The 14,348-nt window shown below is 39.3% G+C and overlaps 1 protein-coding gene and 1 non-coding gene across 5 annotated transcripts in view; both read right to left on the reverse strand.

Moving 5' to 3' along the window:
• The window catches only part of LOC121359123 (zinc finger RNA-binding protein), a 44,323-nt gene extending 30,351 nt beyond the window's left edge, over positions 1-13,972 (reverse strand). The window contains exons 1-3 of one of the 4 annotated variants that reach the window (XM_041477836.1): positions 13,901-13,972; positions 13,437-13,521; positions 2,137-2,419 (exon numbers count right to left, since the gene is read on the reverse strand). In XM_041477836.1, coding sequence (XP_041333770.1) covers positions 2,137-2,419; positions 13,437-13,492 — 339 coding nt within the window. In that variant the 5' untranslated portion in view covers positions 13,493-13,521; positions 13,901-13,972. Of the gene's footprint in view, positions 1-2,136; positions 2,420-13,436; positions 13,522-13,765 lie in introns of all 4 variants that reach the window. The other 3 variants (XM_041477834.1, XM_041477835.1, XM_041477837.1) reach the window with 3 other exon arrangements.
• Positions 4,955-5,091, reverse strand: LOC121359124. Its single transcript, XR_005955993.1, has one exon. It is a non-coding gene; the product is annotated as a small nucleolar RNA SNORA66 (small nucleolar RNA).
• Positions 13,973-14,348: the final 376 nt, after the last annotated feature.

The following is a 14,348-nucleotide window of genomic DNA, read 5'->3' on the forward strand; positions in this document are numbered from 1 at the left end:
AGTGCTATTTAATGTCTTCATCAATGACATAGATGAAAGGATCGAGTGCACCCTCGGCAAGTTTGCAGATGGCACCAAGCTGAGCAGTACAGTTGACATTCCTGAAGGATGGGATGCCATCCAGAGTGACCTGGACAAGCCCAAGATGTGGCCCATGGGAAACTCATGAGGTTCAACAAGACTAAGTGTAAGGTGCTGCACCTGGGTCTGGGCAATCTCTTGTATCAATACAGGGTAGGGAATGAAGAAATTGAGAGCAGCCCTGCCAAGGACTTGGGGGTGCTGGTGAATGAAATAATAGAATCATTATGGTTAGAAAAGACCTCTAAGATCACCAGGTCCAACAGTCAACCGAGCACTACCACCATGTTCACTACTAAACCATATCCACACATTTTTTGAGCATTTCCAGGAATGGTGACTCCACCACTTCCCTGAGCAGCCTGTTCCAATGCTTTAGAACCCTTCCCATAAAGAAATTTTCCCTAATATCCAAATTAAACCTCCCCTGGTGTAACTTGAGGCCATTTCCTTTTGTATTGTCACTTGTTACTTGTGAAATGAGACTGAGACTCACCTCACTACAACCTCTTTTCAGAGCAGTAAGATCTCCCCTCAGCCTCTTCTTCTCCAGGCTACACAACCCTAGCTCCCTTAGCCATTCCTCAGAAGACTTATGTTCCAGACCCTTCACCATTTTCACTGCCCTTCTTTGGACATACTCCAGTGCCTCAATGTCTTTCTTGTAGTATTTTTCTTTAATTTAGGGGGCTATTATCTATCTGAATGCATCTAATAACTGACTAGTTTAACAACCTTGTAATTATGTGTAAACATGCTACTGGAAAGACTCCTACATTTTGGTTCATTACCATATGTAACAAAGTGCAAAGCCCTACAAAGGAATTAATAACATACAGCAACAATATAGTAGCTTTAAACAAATAAAAATGCAAATTAGAGTCTAGATAATGTAGCAAAAAAAGCTGCTAGAAATACAAATAAAGCTCACATTTCTAATAGGAAACTACCTGGCCACGTAAAACTGCTCATCTTTCTGCATCTAAGCTGTCTGATTGAAACCAATGGGCTAGGGTTACTGATGTGTATATATCCTTACATTGTGTCAATCTAGACAGACAGAAAAGACTGCAACTTCTCGCTCTTTGGAGTAAACACTTATCTTAAATAAGTCCCAAGATAACCACTACGTACTGAAATCTTCCGACTGCAAAACTGATGCAGCACTGATTTGTACTTCTAAGTTTCTTTATTTCTGACGAGTAATACCAGTCACTGACAGGATGTTGTGTCATAAGACATTTAAGCCAGTGTAAGAATGGGAAATTGTTGGAGGTACCATCACATCTCTCCTCACCCTACATGATCCCACATCCATCTCTTGCATTGGCACCACAACTGTGCAGAACCAAGGAAATTCTGCAGAAGTCTGTCAATCCCATGGAAAGATGCTGTTCCTTTTTAAGTTGGTTAACCTTCTGTGGAATCCTTATCCTGAACTGACCCACCCAAATGCTGACAACTGCTAGATTCAATGCAAAGAAGTGTCAGTAAAGGTCAGAGCGAGATGAAAACACAACAGTTTCCTTTTGTAAAAGCCTGTAGCTACACAAAGGTAGGCAGACGTGTCACAAAGGGTACCTAAAATCTACTCAAAAGACAGTTTGTCTCCTAGAGTAATCTTCTGTCCTCTTACATTTGGTGCTAGAGCTCCTGTGGCAACCAGGAATCTGACAAGGGAACTACTATCTCCCACTGAAAATTTTCATTGGAACAGTTTTTTCATCTAAATCAGTTCCATGACCCATTTAACTGCATGCCACTTGGACAGTTAGGCTAGCCAAGACAAGTATTTCAGCAGTAGTTCACAAAATAATCTGGAGATAAATGTCAATATGTTGTTTATTGTGTGAATGTCTAAATCTTATCAGTATTACTGCTGATAATCCTCTATACACACCATACAGAACAGCAGTCACTTCACATTCTATCACAATTTTAGCTGTGAGCCATGGAAGAAAAAATATAAATATCACCACATTCTCTTATCCAAACAGGCCTCCTCCTTTTAACATATAATTTTAAAATTACACAATTTTTTTTAAAAAAACACACCTGGTAATTCTGCGTAGTGACAGGAGGTGGTGGTGGTGGAGCTTCTTGTTGCCTCTGTGTATAACCATAATCTGTAGCTGTGTGCGCTGTAGGATAGCCTCCATAAGCAGCAGCTGTTGCAGCAGCTGCAACAGCTACTGGAGCAGGCCTGGCTACTGCAACTGTAGCTGCTGCTGGAGCATAGGCTGCAGTGACAGTGTGCGCAGCAACTGGTGCCTGGTGGACAGTGTAGCTGGCAACTGTAGTTGGATGGGAATAAGCTACGCCCGAAGCTGGCTGCTGGCTACATTGGAAAAAGACAGTAAGTAAGTAATTAGATTAATCCAACATACTCATCTAATGCCTAAACATTTCAAACTCCCACATTTGATTCATACTTGTCTGTTCTACAAACAGATGTGGAACAGCTATCATACACTGTAATTACTATTATTACTTCTTATCCACCCCATTAAAAAGGCTGTATCATTTTGAAGTTTATGTGAATGGAAATATATCATGCAGGCAATGACTTTCTTCTTAGCAAGAAGTGATGGTAGCTGTGTTCCACTGCTTGAAAAGAACCCAAGCCTTTCATTCAAAATAATACAGAAGTCTTACACAGTTATCTTTTCATGACCAATAAGTTTTTAAGTGTTTTAGTGGTTCTTCAATAAAACTGATATGCCTGTCAAATTAAGAAAAATACTGCTTTTCTGTGGGAGATCATTACTGATATGCACTTGCATGATGTTTTCCAGTAAATCATATTAAAGTAATGAGATTTTAAAGACTTCTGTGAAAAATAGCTCAGAACTCTTAAATTTAAGGAAGAGGCAGTTTAAATATTTCTGATGTGAGAGTTTTCCTACAAAAGTTGAAAATTATAAAAGCTGGCCCCATTCACTCATATAGAAGTCCACTGCCTCACAACACGAAGCATCAAAAGAACGGGCAGTCAAATCAAGCAAGACAACTGCTACCAGAGGTCTGGCAATCTTCCAGGCACATGCTGAGACTAATTTCCTTCTCTTTAATGTGCAGGTAAAACATTACTATGTAGCTATTTAATAAAAATAAATAAATATTAATAGTGGAAATAAAAAAATTATTGCTTCTAAGACTTAATTATTTGAACTAAAACTAATATTATTGTCCTATAATGATTTATAACTTTGCATTATTATTAAAATCCTATAATAGCTATTTTTAAACAAATAAAGTGAACTGGGCAAAATATCACTATCTGGAACAATTATATTAAATACGGGATTGAGTGATTATTATGAAATTTTTAGTATACTTCCTGTACTGATTTTCAATATTTTAGAGTCTCTATAGTTTCACATCTCCATAGCACTATTAAAAGATTATTCAAAAACAATTCCATGACTATCAAGGAGGTAGTATCCTCTAATTTTTAGAAAAAAAATAGATAAATGAAATATTGTTGGAAGCAAACACTCAAAGTGGAATTTCAGCATGATTATGCTCAAAACCAAAAGGAATGAGTTACAGTATTTCTTTCCTAAAGACTGGAATATTCTCTCTATTAGTTACTATTATTCTCTCTATTAGTTACTCTATTCTCTCTAATAGTTACTATTATTTTTGCAAAAGACATTTCCATAACTCCCTTTTGTTTAATAACTTTTATTTTTAAAAAAACCCTGATTTTGTAATTTTAATTACAGCAGAACCCATTAACTTCAATATATTTTTTAACAATTCGTACAGCAGAAACACACAGAGAAAATATTATTATTGTACTTACACACCTGGACTCCGCCTTCTTCCCATCTTAGGCCCCTGTTTGCTTTAAAAACCACTTGCATTTCATCCAAATTTAATTCAGTTGTGAGTTGTACTCACAATTATGTTTCATTTAATTTTCAACTTCTTAGCATAACAGTGGAAGGAAAAGACCTGACTCACTCTGGTGTAGCTCCCACCACTGCTTGATGTATATAGACAGTTTATCAATTTGTCAGTTTAAAGTGAGAAAAGTGAGAAATCAGACTCCATCAGAAAATTCAGGAAGACTATTTTATGATGGTAAAAGTGAATGACAATTTATAAAATTAGGCTGTATTTATCTACATAACTAACAGTACAGAAGTGTAAAATAGTCATACTCTCTGAGGTAATTCACATTATCATATCTACCTACTAAAAATACATTACATTGGGAAAACAGGCAGCAGACTATCTCAGACTGCACTTGAACACATTAACAGTCTAATACTGCCAACAAGGAAATGTCTTCCTCCCCATTCTTATTCCTCCTTCCTCCCATATACCAAACCTGGCTATGCCATCCTATTTCATCCCTAGTGCTAGTTCTGCTACTTGTCAAGCTATTCATTGCACTGATTTAACTCATTAATCTAGCAGAAAACGATGAGATTTTTTTAAATTATTTTTTTCCTGAGTTCATTTTCTGTCATGGTGGAAATGTTAGAAACATTGTAGCACACAAAACAGTCTGCTGAGTGCTAGAACCCACATAAGTTATATATATGGAAGCAGAGGAAAATAAATCATGGGAGAGAAAGAACAGGGACCTGCCCAGGAAGCATTAATCTGTCTCAAGTTTCATGAAACCATGCTTAAGTTACTATTACAAAATACAATACAGTGTTAACAACACACTATGAGGTAACAGTATCAGTCTATCAATGAAAATGCTTTTGTTCTCAGAACATGTATATATATATATATATATGATTAAAGCTGCCTGACAGTTTTCAGTGTTTAATACTGTTAAGAGATTGTGATCATTATGAGGACTATTAACAAGATTCTGCTAACAGACAGTTTAATTTCTTATTTCAAATTTCCTTATCATGGCATAGAATTAGCAGCGCAAATAATTTGATTTCTAAGGCTAATATAATTCTATGACCATGTTTATTTTACCAAATCTGCTCCCCTTGCTTCTGCAAAACCATGCAGAGCTAGTGACCGAGTTTACAAGACCACAAGAAAAATATTCTAGAATTGACTGCTACTTCATTTTTAAAAGTTATGTTATGCTATGTTACAGAAATTCATATAAACATCTTTTCTAAATTTATGTTTCTTTTTCTCCCCATGGTCTTACTGAGAACCTTTTAACATAAAGATGACCAGATACTTTCAGGTAATTAATTTCTAATCAAAATATTTTTGTGTCACTGTCATTTAACTTAAAAGAGTTTTTAATCCTTTTTTGGTGATTAGTGCCTCATCATATTTGCCAAGATGAACTTACCTCCCTCCAGACTATTTTGCTAGCTCCCTCTTCCACCAATCTTTCTTGCAATTTTTCATTGCCCGTATCCTAGTATTATCTATTTTTTCATGGCAAGAACTGTACGGATCATTTGAGATGAAGTTTCGGCTGTATCACTCACTCTGCTCCAGACTTTTTTTCCAAAGAATCTAGCTTCCTCAGAGCAGCTTCTGGTAAAGTTACCTGTGTATTGACAATATTTCCCTTGCATCAAATATCACAACGCACCATAAATAATAAGACTCAAGATCAATCCCTAGAGTACTCCACTGCAACTATTCCTCTGATAATTACTCTTCTAATTCTACTAACCACCTCTACCAGCTCCTTCTCTACAATTCTTTCACTAATTTCTAGCTAAAGTAATAATTTTCCATATTGCATCACATCAAGTATTTCAACTTAGTCCTAATAAATAAGACTCAAAAAACGTAGGCATTTAATCAAGTTATTAGAGCAACAGTGAAATACGGTATGTCAGCTGAGCTATGGTAACAAACCACATGTGTGCTCTTTACTGCAACAAAGAAAGTAATTCAGTTTAGCTTAATCCCCTAAAACAGTGGGGGAAAAGTTGAACCAAATTAGAAGCAGACAGAGAAGCTAACCGATTGACCTGGTACCTTAGTGAGTTTTCTTTATGGATCAATTCTTCTCTTCCCCCAAATAAATTCTAATATCCTTAATAGCATCTTTGAGTTCAAAGAATTTGAGTGCTCTTTATATGAAAAGATATGTAGTCCAACAGGCTTTACTAACTAGACAGAACTTAAAAATGACAGAGTAATTTAGGCTGAAACAAAGATTATGAGGTCATCTGTTCTAACCCTGTGCCCAAAGCACAGCTAATAATAAAGTTACATTAGTTTTCCCAGGGCTTTGTGCCCAGTCTGGTTCCAATCATCTCCAAGAATGGAGTATCCAAGACTGCTCTAGACAACCTGTTTCAATATCTGAGCACCCCCACTGTCAAAATTTTTTTCCTTAGTTTATGAAAGATTGTTTCACAAGCAAATGACTTCTAAACCAACATTTACTTAAAGCAAACCCAGTTTGTGAACATCCAATTCAAGGTAACTTCATATTACAATTCTTACAGTATTTTAACTTACTATCAAAATAAACATCACTCTTTGACTTAAGAAGTTATAGGCAAAGGACTCGTGCTTCAAATCTTACTCTGCTACATTGCATTAATAATACCTTCTGCCAAAGATTTTAATTCAAAATGAATGTATTTTATTCATACCACACCTATTTCTTTAGCTGATCATAAAACTAACAGTACTTCCCCACAAAGTGTGGATATTCTCAGTTCAGTCGAAGAAAGATCAGAGATAATTTCTCCCAAGCTGAGCCTGGGAATCTTAGAGGAAAAGAATTAAAACAATTATTATCTCTCTTTCTGTAACCATTATTTATAGTTATGGTTCTCCACAGTGTGCTATTCACAGTACACCAATAGTGTGAGATGTTTTCACTTTGAGACCAATCAGGTCACAGCTTAGCGAGTGAGACTATAAAGCTCGCAACTTCTTGCTAATAAAGGAATTATTCTAGTTCGCCTTCTGATCCACCTGAAGACTGGAGTCTTTCTTTCCGTCCCTGACTCAACAGCATCACACCAAGCTCGCTTTAATTTCAATTTTCTAGGAACAACACACATTCTGCAACACTCATCTTCCATCTTGGATTTCTATATCACTGTGTTTTCACTATCGCAGTCACAGCCAGTGTACAGGCTACATGTTGCACTCAATTGTTCTTCTCCATGTTCTGCAGATGTATTAGTCAATGGCAGGTTGTCTTAGGTTGAAAGATTTAGCTGGGGTGTGTATTCCATTTGCCATCTGTTAGAGGTGGGGCAGTTTTCCTCTGTTAATTAGACAGTTTTCTTTATCTCTTCCACAAACCAATCCTCCCTCTAGGAAATATCTTCTGTTAATGGGCCATTGAGTCTCACTGCATGACTGATAAAATTATATCATCCCATGGGGAGATGCTCCACCCAGGGGGAGGAGCCAAGCATTCCTACCTGGATATAATCTGAGATTTTGGAACACCAGAGCAGCCCTTTCCCACTGGATTCCCAGAGGAGCAGCTGTCTTCTCCACTGGATTCCCAGAGGAAGACCAGATCCATCTATACTACCACTGGACCTTCAGAGGAAAACTACACCCTTCTACAGGATCACTGTTTCAACAGAACCACATCTGTCACTCCAGGAGGACTGCAGCCACCATTTAATAGGACTGCTAACAACACCCTGACCCACAGGGTGTCAGGTCGTATTCTGACTCTGTCAGTGCTGTTTTGTTTTCTTTTTTTTGTACTATTGCATTTGGATTTTTAATTTTCCTAGTAAAGAACTGTTATTCCTATTCCCATATCTTTGTCTGAGAGCCCCTTAATTTAAAAACTGTAATAATTTGGAGAGAGGGGGTTTACATTTTCCATTTCAAGGAAGGCTCCTGCCTTCCTTAGCTGACACCTGTCTTTTCAAACCAAGACACATGTCATTTCCAGCACCTTACCTAATGTTTTACATCACTCCCTACCTGCCCTAAAATTACTACTTGCATATCCCTATTTCCCCATGTATTGGAAACTATATAACTTTCCTAACTAATCATTTTAATTAACTTTTTAAATAATTGTTGTAAATAATCATAAGCAGTATATTACTCTTAAGCAGTGTAATTTTCCACTTTAGCCAGCATGTAGCTATCGATGCAGGGCATGTAGCTCTTTTGGTTTTTTAACAGACTGTTATTGTTAAGAGTTTATTAGATCACTGAAACTTTAAGTTTTGCTAAACTAAGCCTGATAAGCTTCAATGAACAAAGCCTGAAGAAGTTAAAAGCTGGACACCTGGAATCCAGAATTTAGAGCCTTCCAAGGACATGTTGAAGTAACCAGAAGATAAAGAAGAGACTAACAAAGATGATCTAACACATGCTGCAGACCCCCTGTCTGGGAAAAATATAATAAAAATACTTAAAAATGTGGACTAATGAGCATGAGAAGTAGGAAATCAATAACCAATAGAAGACAGAATACTAATTAATGATGAGAATTATGTAATTTAGAACCAATGAACATTAATTTGTTTACTAATAATGTATACATAAGTAAAAAGTTTTCAAAGTTGTGTGCACCTAGGTGTAGCTATCTCCTTATGCACCTGGCCTGGAATAAAGTAATGCCTACTCCTTAATACTAAAATAATTGTGTTAGTTTAATTTATCCCAACATTTTCAGGGAGACATGCTCTTTGCTTCCTCCTTCCAAATAAGCTCACTTCTATTCAGAAGTTTTAGACCCCAATGTATACCTAGCTTCCTCTCATCTTTCACATCTTACCTAAAAAACCTCAAGGATCAAGAGACTTCATTCTTTACATAGAATTATTTTACTACAGTGCATGAGACAAGTTTGGGCTTTTTAAAAACACCTTTGACTCAAATCTTTGAATAACAACTTGCCCTGGTTTAGGGCAAATTTGGGAGGAAACTTCCAAAGGGGTCCTGTGGTATGTATCCTCCCCTAGTACCCTCCCCTGTTCCTAAGTTGCTGTTACCCTGTTGGAGCTTGTCACTTGTCCCTGGACCCTCTCGGAGATTAAACCCTCTTGAGAACTTATACAAGTGGCCCCTCTTGTCTCCTTTGTTCTGGCTTCCTCGACTCGGGATTCCCATCAGCAGCCGCACAGAGCAGCTTTGCTGCCTCTGGGAGTTAGGCAGCCCTGCTCTACTGCTACCCAGACCAACCTGAGGGGCGGATAGGGGGCAGCCACTCTTGGCACGGGCCAGGAGGTAAGGGCTAGCCAGAGGACATCACCAAGCAACTGCCCGTGCCAGGGTCCCTCTAGAAAGCAGATTCAAGTGGCCCCTCCCCCAACTGGTAGGACACAACTACACTAAATTCTACTGACATTAGTGATGGAAAATACTGATGTTTGTGATACATTAGTATCAGAAAAATTTCCATATAATATGAAATACCACTATAATAAACCTGCTACATAAGGCTGATTGCAGCAAACTGTGACCATGTATTTTTCTCCACACTAATCTTCAATTCCGTGTCAATCTGATTTTCTGTGGAATTAAGGGCCACACTGGCTCATAATCTTGCAGACTTCATCCATCTACTTCTCTTTACTTGGTTGCACACCATTGACAGCTCATTATCAAAACACTGATGTTATTCAAGTCTAGATAACAGCCATGTTCACAATGATAATGCATAACAAAAAGAACTGAGCTTTAGATGTTATGTCTGCTTGAAAACTATCAACCACTAACATTTTCCTTGTCAAAATCACAGAATCAAAGAATGGCTGATGTTGAAAGAGACATCTGGAGGGTCCAATCCTGTTCAAACAGGGCCACCAAGAGCCAGTTGCCCAGGACCATGTCCAGACTACTATTTGAACATCTTCAAGGAGGAACTCCAGAAGGTTACTGGGCAACCTGTGTCAGTGCTGTTACCCTCACAGTTGAAAAAACATTTTCTGATGTTCAGAGGGAACCTCCTGTGTTTTGGTTTGTGCCCATTGCCTCTGGTTCTCTCACTGGGCACCACTGACAAGAGCCTGGCTCTGTCCTCTTTGCACTCTTCCTTTAGGTATTTATATACATTAACGAGATCCCCCTTGAGCCTTCTTATCTCTTGGCTAAACAGTCCGAGCTCTCTCTCTCAGCCTTTCTCCATAGGTGAGAGGCTCCAGCCCCTTCATCATCTTTGTGGCCTTTCATTGGACTCTTTCCAATATGTCTATGTCTCTCTTGCACTGGGGAGCCCAGAACTGGATACAAGACTCCAGGTCTGATGGGGCGTAACTGGCTCAACTGTGCTGATGTGAGAGGCAGATGTCATGTCTTAGAAGGTGTCATAAACCATCAAAGACCCCCAAAGTGCCCCCAGACTAATTTCTGAGGCCTTCCACCAGAAGACTGAAAGCTCCCCCCCAGGGGAGGTACCTGGGCATTCCCACACAGCCTGAGCATATTTTAACCCACTGGACTTTGTGTTTCGAGGTTTTTTTCCCCACCCCCAATGGATAAAGACAGTGATCACTACTGTGACCAACGGACATCGAAATTGCATCATCTCATTGCGGATCCATGGGTAGTGATATGTTCCCTTACTCTTATCCTTTCTTTCTTTTCCCTTATACATTTTCTTAAATGATATTTTCATGCTTTTATATTGCTATATTACTATAGATAATAATAACCCAAATGGCTACATACCTACTTTCCATTGCAACCAAATTGTTCTAAAATAAACCCTATATGTATATATTTACAAACATCAATCAGTGTCATTTCACTCTAATCCACCCCAAGGGATTAACAAGAAGCTAGGTTACCCTTGCCTTCTAGGGCAAGTCATAATACTTCTGTACAAGTCTCGAATATCCAATAACATCATACATTGCACTCAAATAGAAAACTAGCTATAATTGCAAGAGTTCACTTCCATATGGCTACCTAGAAAACTGCATCTTAATCTAAACTCACAGGCATTGTGATTGGCTCTGGACCCTATTTACTACAATTAATTGCCTTTACCTGCCAAGACTCACCACACTTAGCAATTCAAAGTTAACAATTCACTCCTAACTACCCAAGAATATCGCATCTGTGACCCATCTCATTAGAGTAGGTACATGGTATGAACATAAGTAAGATGAGACTCAGATGCTCAAAGGTTCTTTATCTTCTTAACAGGAACCAAAATCTTGAAACAAGATAGAGACCATCACATTTGCACACTTTTCTGTCCAAACAAGTCTCAATGTCCCTATCTCTCCATCAGCATCCCCACATTTCAGTCAGTCAACTTCAAAATAAAAGCATAATTATGCCTCTTCTCCAGCAGTGAATCAAGAATGCTACTATTTTTACACATGAAAAACAAACCAATATTAGGTTGTTCATGTCAAACTGAATAGACACACAGTGGTTAAGGTGGCCTACAGAATGCACACACGCACATACAAAATAAAGAGGACTAGTATCACCAAATTTCACATTTATTTCAAGCTTGTAAATAAATGGATTAATAGTTACTTAAGTAAGTAACAGAGTTTTGCATTGCATGCAGGTTTATAACCCTAGACCCAATACCACTACTAGCACAAAGATATTGCAATATTCAGAAAAATTTTCTGTATTGGTATTTGCATAATCTAATGCTTCTCTCATTAAATCATGATGTCATTACATTAAGATAAACCCCCTTTTAGACATTGACTCCTGTGTTTTCTGTTAAAAAATATTAAATTCATTCTTATGAAAGGACTGCTTTAACACTGATTGCTTTGTCTCTTCACTTTCAGACATGGCAAATATACAAACCATTTATAGGATAGAGTCTTTTACTGATACATAAATGGAATAGTATCTTGTACTTTTGATAGCAAAAGAAAAAGCTTTCAATCAATCAGTCTTTCCATTTTCTCAAGAATACATTTAGGATTAACTATGAAAACAGTTTTGAATCTGAACTGTATTCCAATTATATGGTTTTAAGGAAATTTCAAATTAGTTGTTCAGGTTCTTAAGTCTACAGACCACCTCAGCTGCACAATAAAAGGAATAACAATTTTTAAAAATTAATCTCCACTTTAAAATTGCATTTATATATGGATCTCAGTTTATTATTCACTCAAATATTTATTTATTTACCAAAAAAATCCTCTATGTTATTTAAAAACTCCTTCATACCCCGTGACAACCCAGTTTCAAATTTCACAACTGTCAAGTAAAACATAAACATACTGTGAGGACCTAATCAAAAAAAAAAGAACAAAAAGATTAGCTAAGTTTAATCCTCTCCTTTAACTATTATACATTGGAGTAAATGAAAATGAATTTATTTTATATCCATTTCCAGAAAATAATCACTTGGGAGTCATTCCAAGACCCACATAAAACTGTATATTCCTGAGACTATGTCAGGTATGCAATTTTGATTAGATAACAGTAGCACACATCTGCATTCATTTGCCAATAATCCCTCATATTTCATCCCTCATATTTCATATATTTGCTTTATCCTACTATTTTCCCATTAACTAAGACTTAGGAGTCAAGGAAGGCCTTTATTATAAATTCATGAAACTAATAACAACAATTCAAATATGAACTTCAAGGTGGTACTCCAACACAAGCCAAAAATGTGATGATGTTCATGATTGTATTTGAGTTTTGCCAAATTAAGTAATTTGATTTCTGAAAAAGTGAGATAATAGATGCTACCAATTACTTTTCAACAGTCTGACACAATTTGGATGCACAAAGATGCAAAAATTTAAGGCAACATACCTATACAAAATATATGGTTACAGGTCCCCAAGCTCCATTATAAGACCTGCTCCTGATCTTAGATACCCAAGTAGGAAATCTTTTTAAAAGGAGCATGTCTCCAAAAGCACTTTCTCTACTTTCTGATACATTATTTATAACATTGCTTCAGTGGAATGGGACAGTCCCCTGTATTTTCTGGTGTTTCTATTCTTCCCTTATCTATCCCATAGTTTAGGTTGGTGTAATTTTAACACGTGTTAAAAAGGATTCCATCCTCCCACACTGACATAGGGGGAAGCAAAGACTTGGGGAGCAAGCCCCATCTTCACTGAAGGAGAAGTGTCCGGGGGGCAGCAGACAGTAACTTGTTGGCATTGTTGACTCTAAGTGGCCATTTTAATTTAAGGGCCTTGGGATCTGATGCTGCCTCCTCCGTGGTGTCCGGCTCCATCTCCCCACCCTCACACCACTGGGGATACAGGGAGGTCCTTACCAGGATAAGAAAACACCTGCGGGAGAGGCAGATAAACAGATGGGTCCCAAGCACAACTATCGCGAAGTAGCGGGTTGCAGAAGCAGGCCCCACACGGGGCGGAGGATGGGAGCAGTCCCGAGCACTCACCCCGAGGGGGCGGGGAAATCCCGATCAGGGACACGAAACCGGAGGCGAAGAGGGAAGTGACTCCGGAAAAGGACAGAGGGAGGGAGGGAGGGGTCGCGGTGGTTACCTATACTGGGCAGCAGCCCCGCTATGGGTGAATCCAAAGTAGTTGCCGGTGGCCATTTTGGCATCTTCTCCCAGGCGGCTGGGCACTGTGGCGAAGATAACCAAGAGGCGGCAGCGGTCGGGGCCATGACAGGAGGCCCGGCAGGAGGAGGCGGGGAGAGAAAGGGACAGACAGACAAGAGACAGAAGTGCGCACGAGCGCCAGGTCAGACACGGCGCCTCAGGACCACCGTTCCTCCGCCCCGCGCGCGGGCCGCATTTCCTTCCCCTCGCCGCCGCCCCCCTCCCCCCACGCTCACGGACATAGAAACATCGAGCGCCATTACTTACCATAGGTGAAAGAAACTACCGGGCATATAGGAATCATGAGTGCAAGCTAGCAGGGACAACGGCGGTTGAACTCTGAACTCTCACCCCCCTCCTCACCGCCGCGTTCGCTCGCTCCCTTCCCCCCTCCACACACACCTACGGCGACAACGGCAAAGTGCGGCCGGACCAAGGCCGTGCGCACGCGCAAGATGTGTGAAGGGCTGCTAGAAGTTGTAGTTCAGCCAATGGCTACGCCCCCGCCCGCAGAAGAGCACCCTCAATGTCGCGTAGGCTGCCACCACACTTAAGGCGTGAATCCTCCTGCGCTTGATGTTGCAAAGGCTCTTGGGAGTTGTAGTTCCCCTCGCTGAGGCCCGGGCGCGAGGAAGAGCTGTTCTTAGAGTAACGCTGTACGTACCACTCCTCCTGCCTGTCTCCTTTCTCCCTCCTTCCATCATCCCGTATCACACCTACAGTCACACCGCACCTGTACCCGTGGACCCATATTGCAAAAATAGGGTCAGTTTCTCATTCTTTCCTGGAAACCTACAACGCACCACAGTAGTGAAATAAATAGGGCAGGAGATCTTTCTCCTTTTTTAAT

The sequence above is a fragment of the Pyrgilauda ruficollis genome, unplaced genomic scaffold (genome assembly GCF_017590135.1).
Source record: "Pyrgilauda ruficollis isolate IOZ18807 unplaced genomic scaffold, ASM1759013v1 scaffold418, whole genome shotgun sequence".
Taxonomy (NCBI): Eukaryota; Metazoa; Chordata; class Aves; order Passeriformes; family Passeridae; genus Pyrgilauda; species Pyrgilauda ruficollis.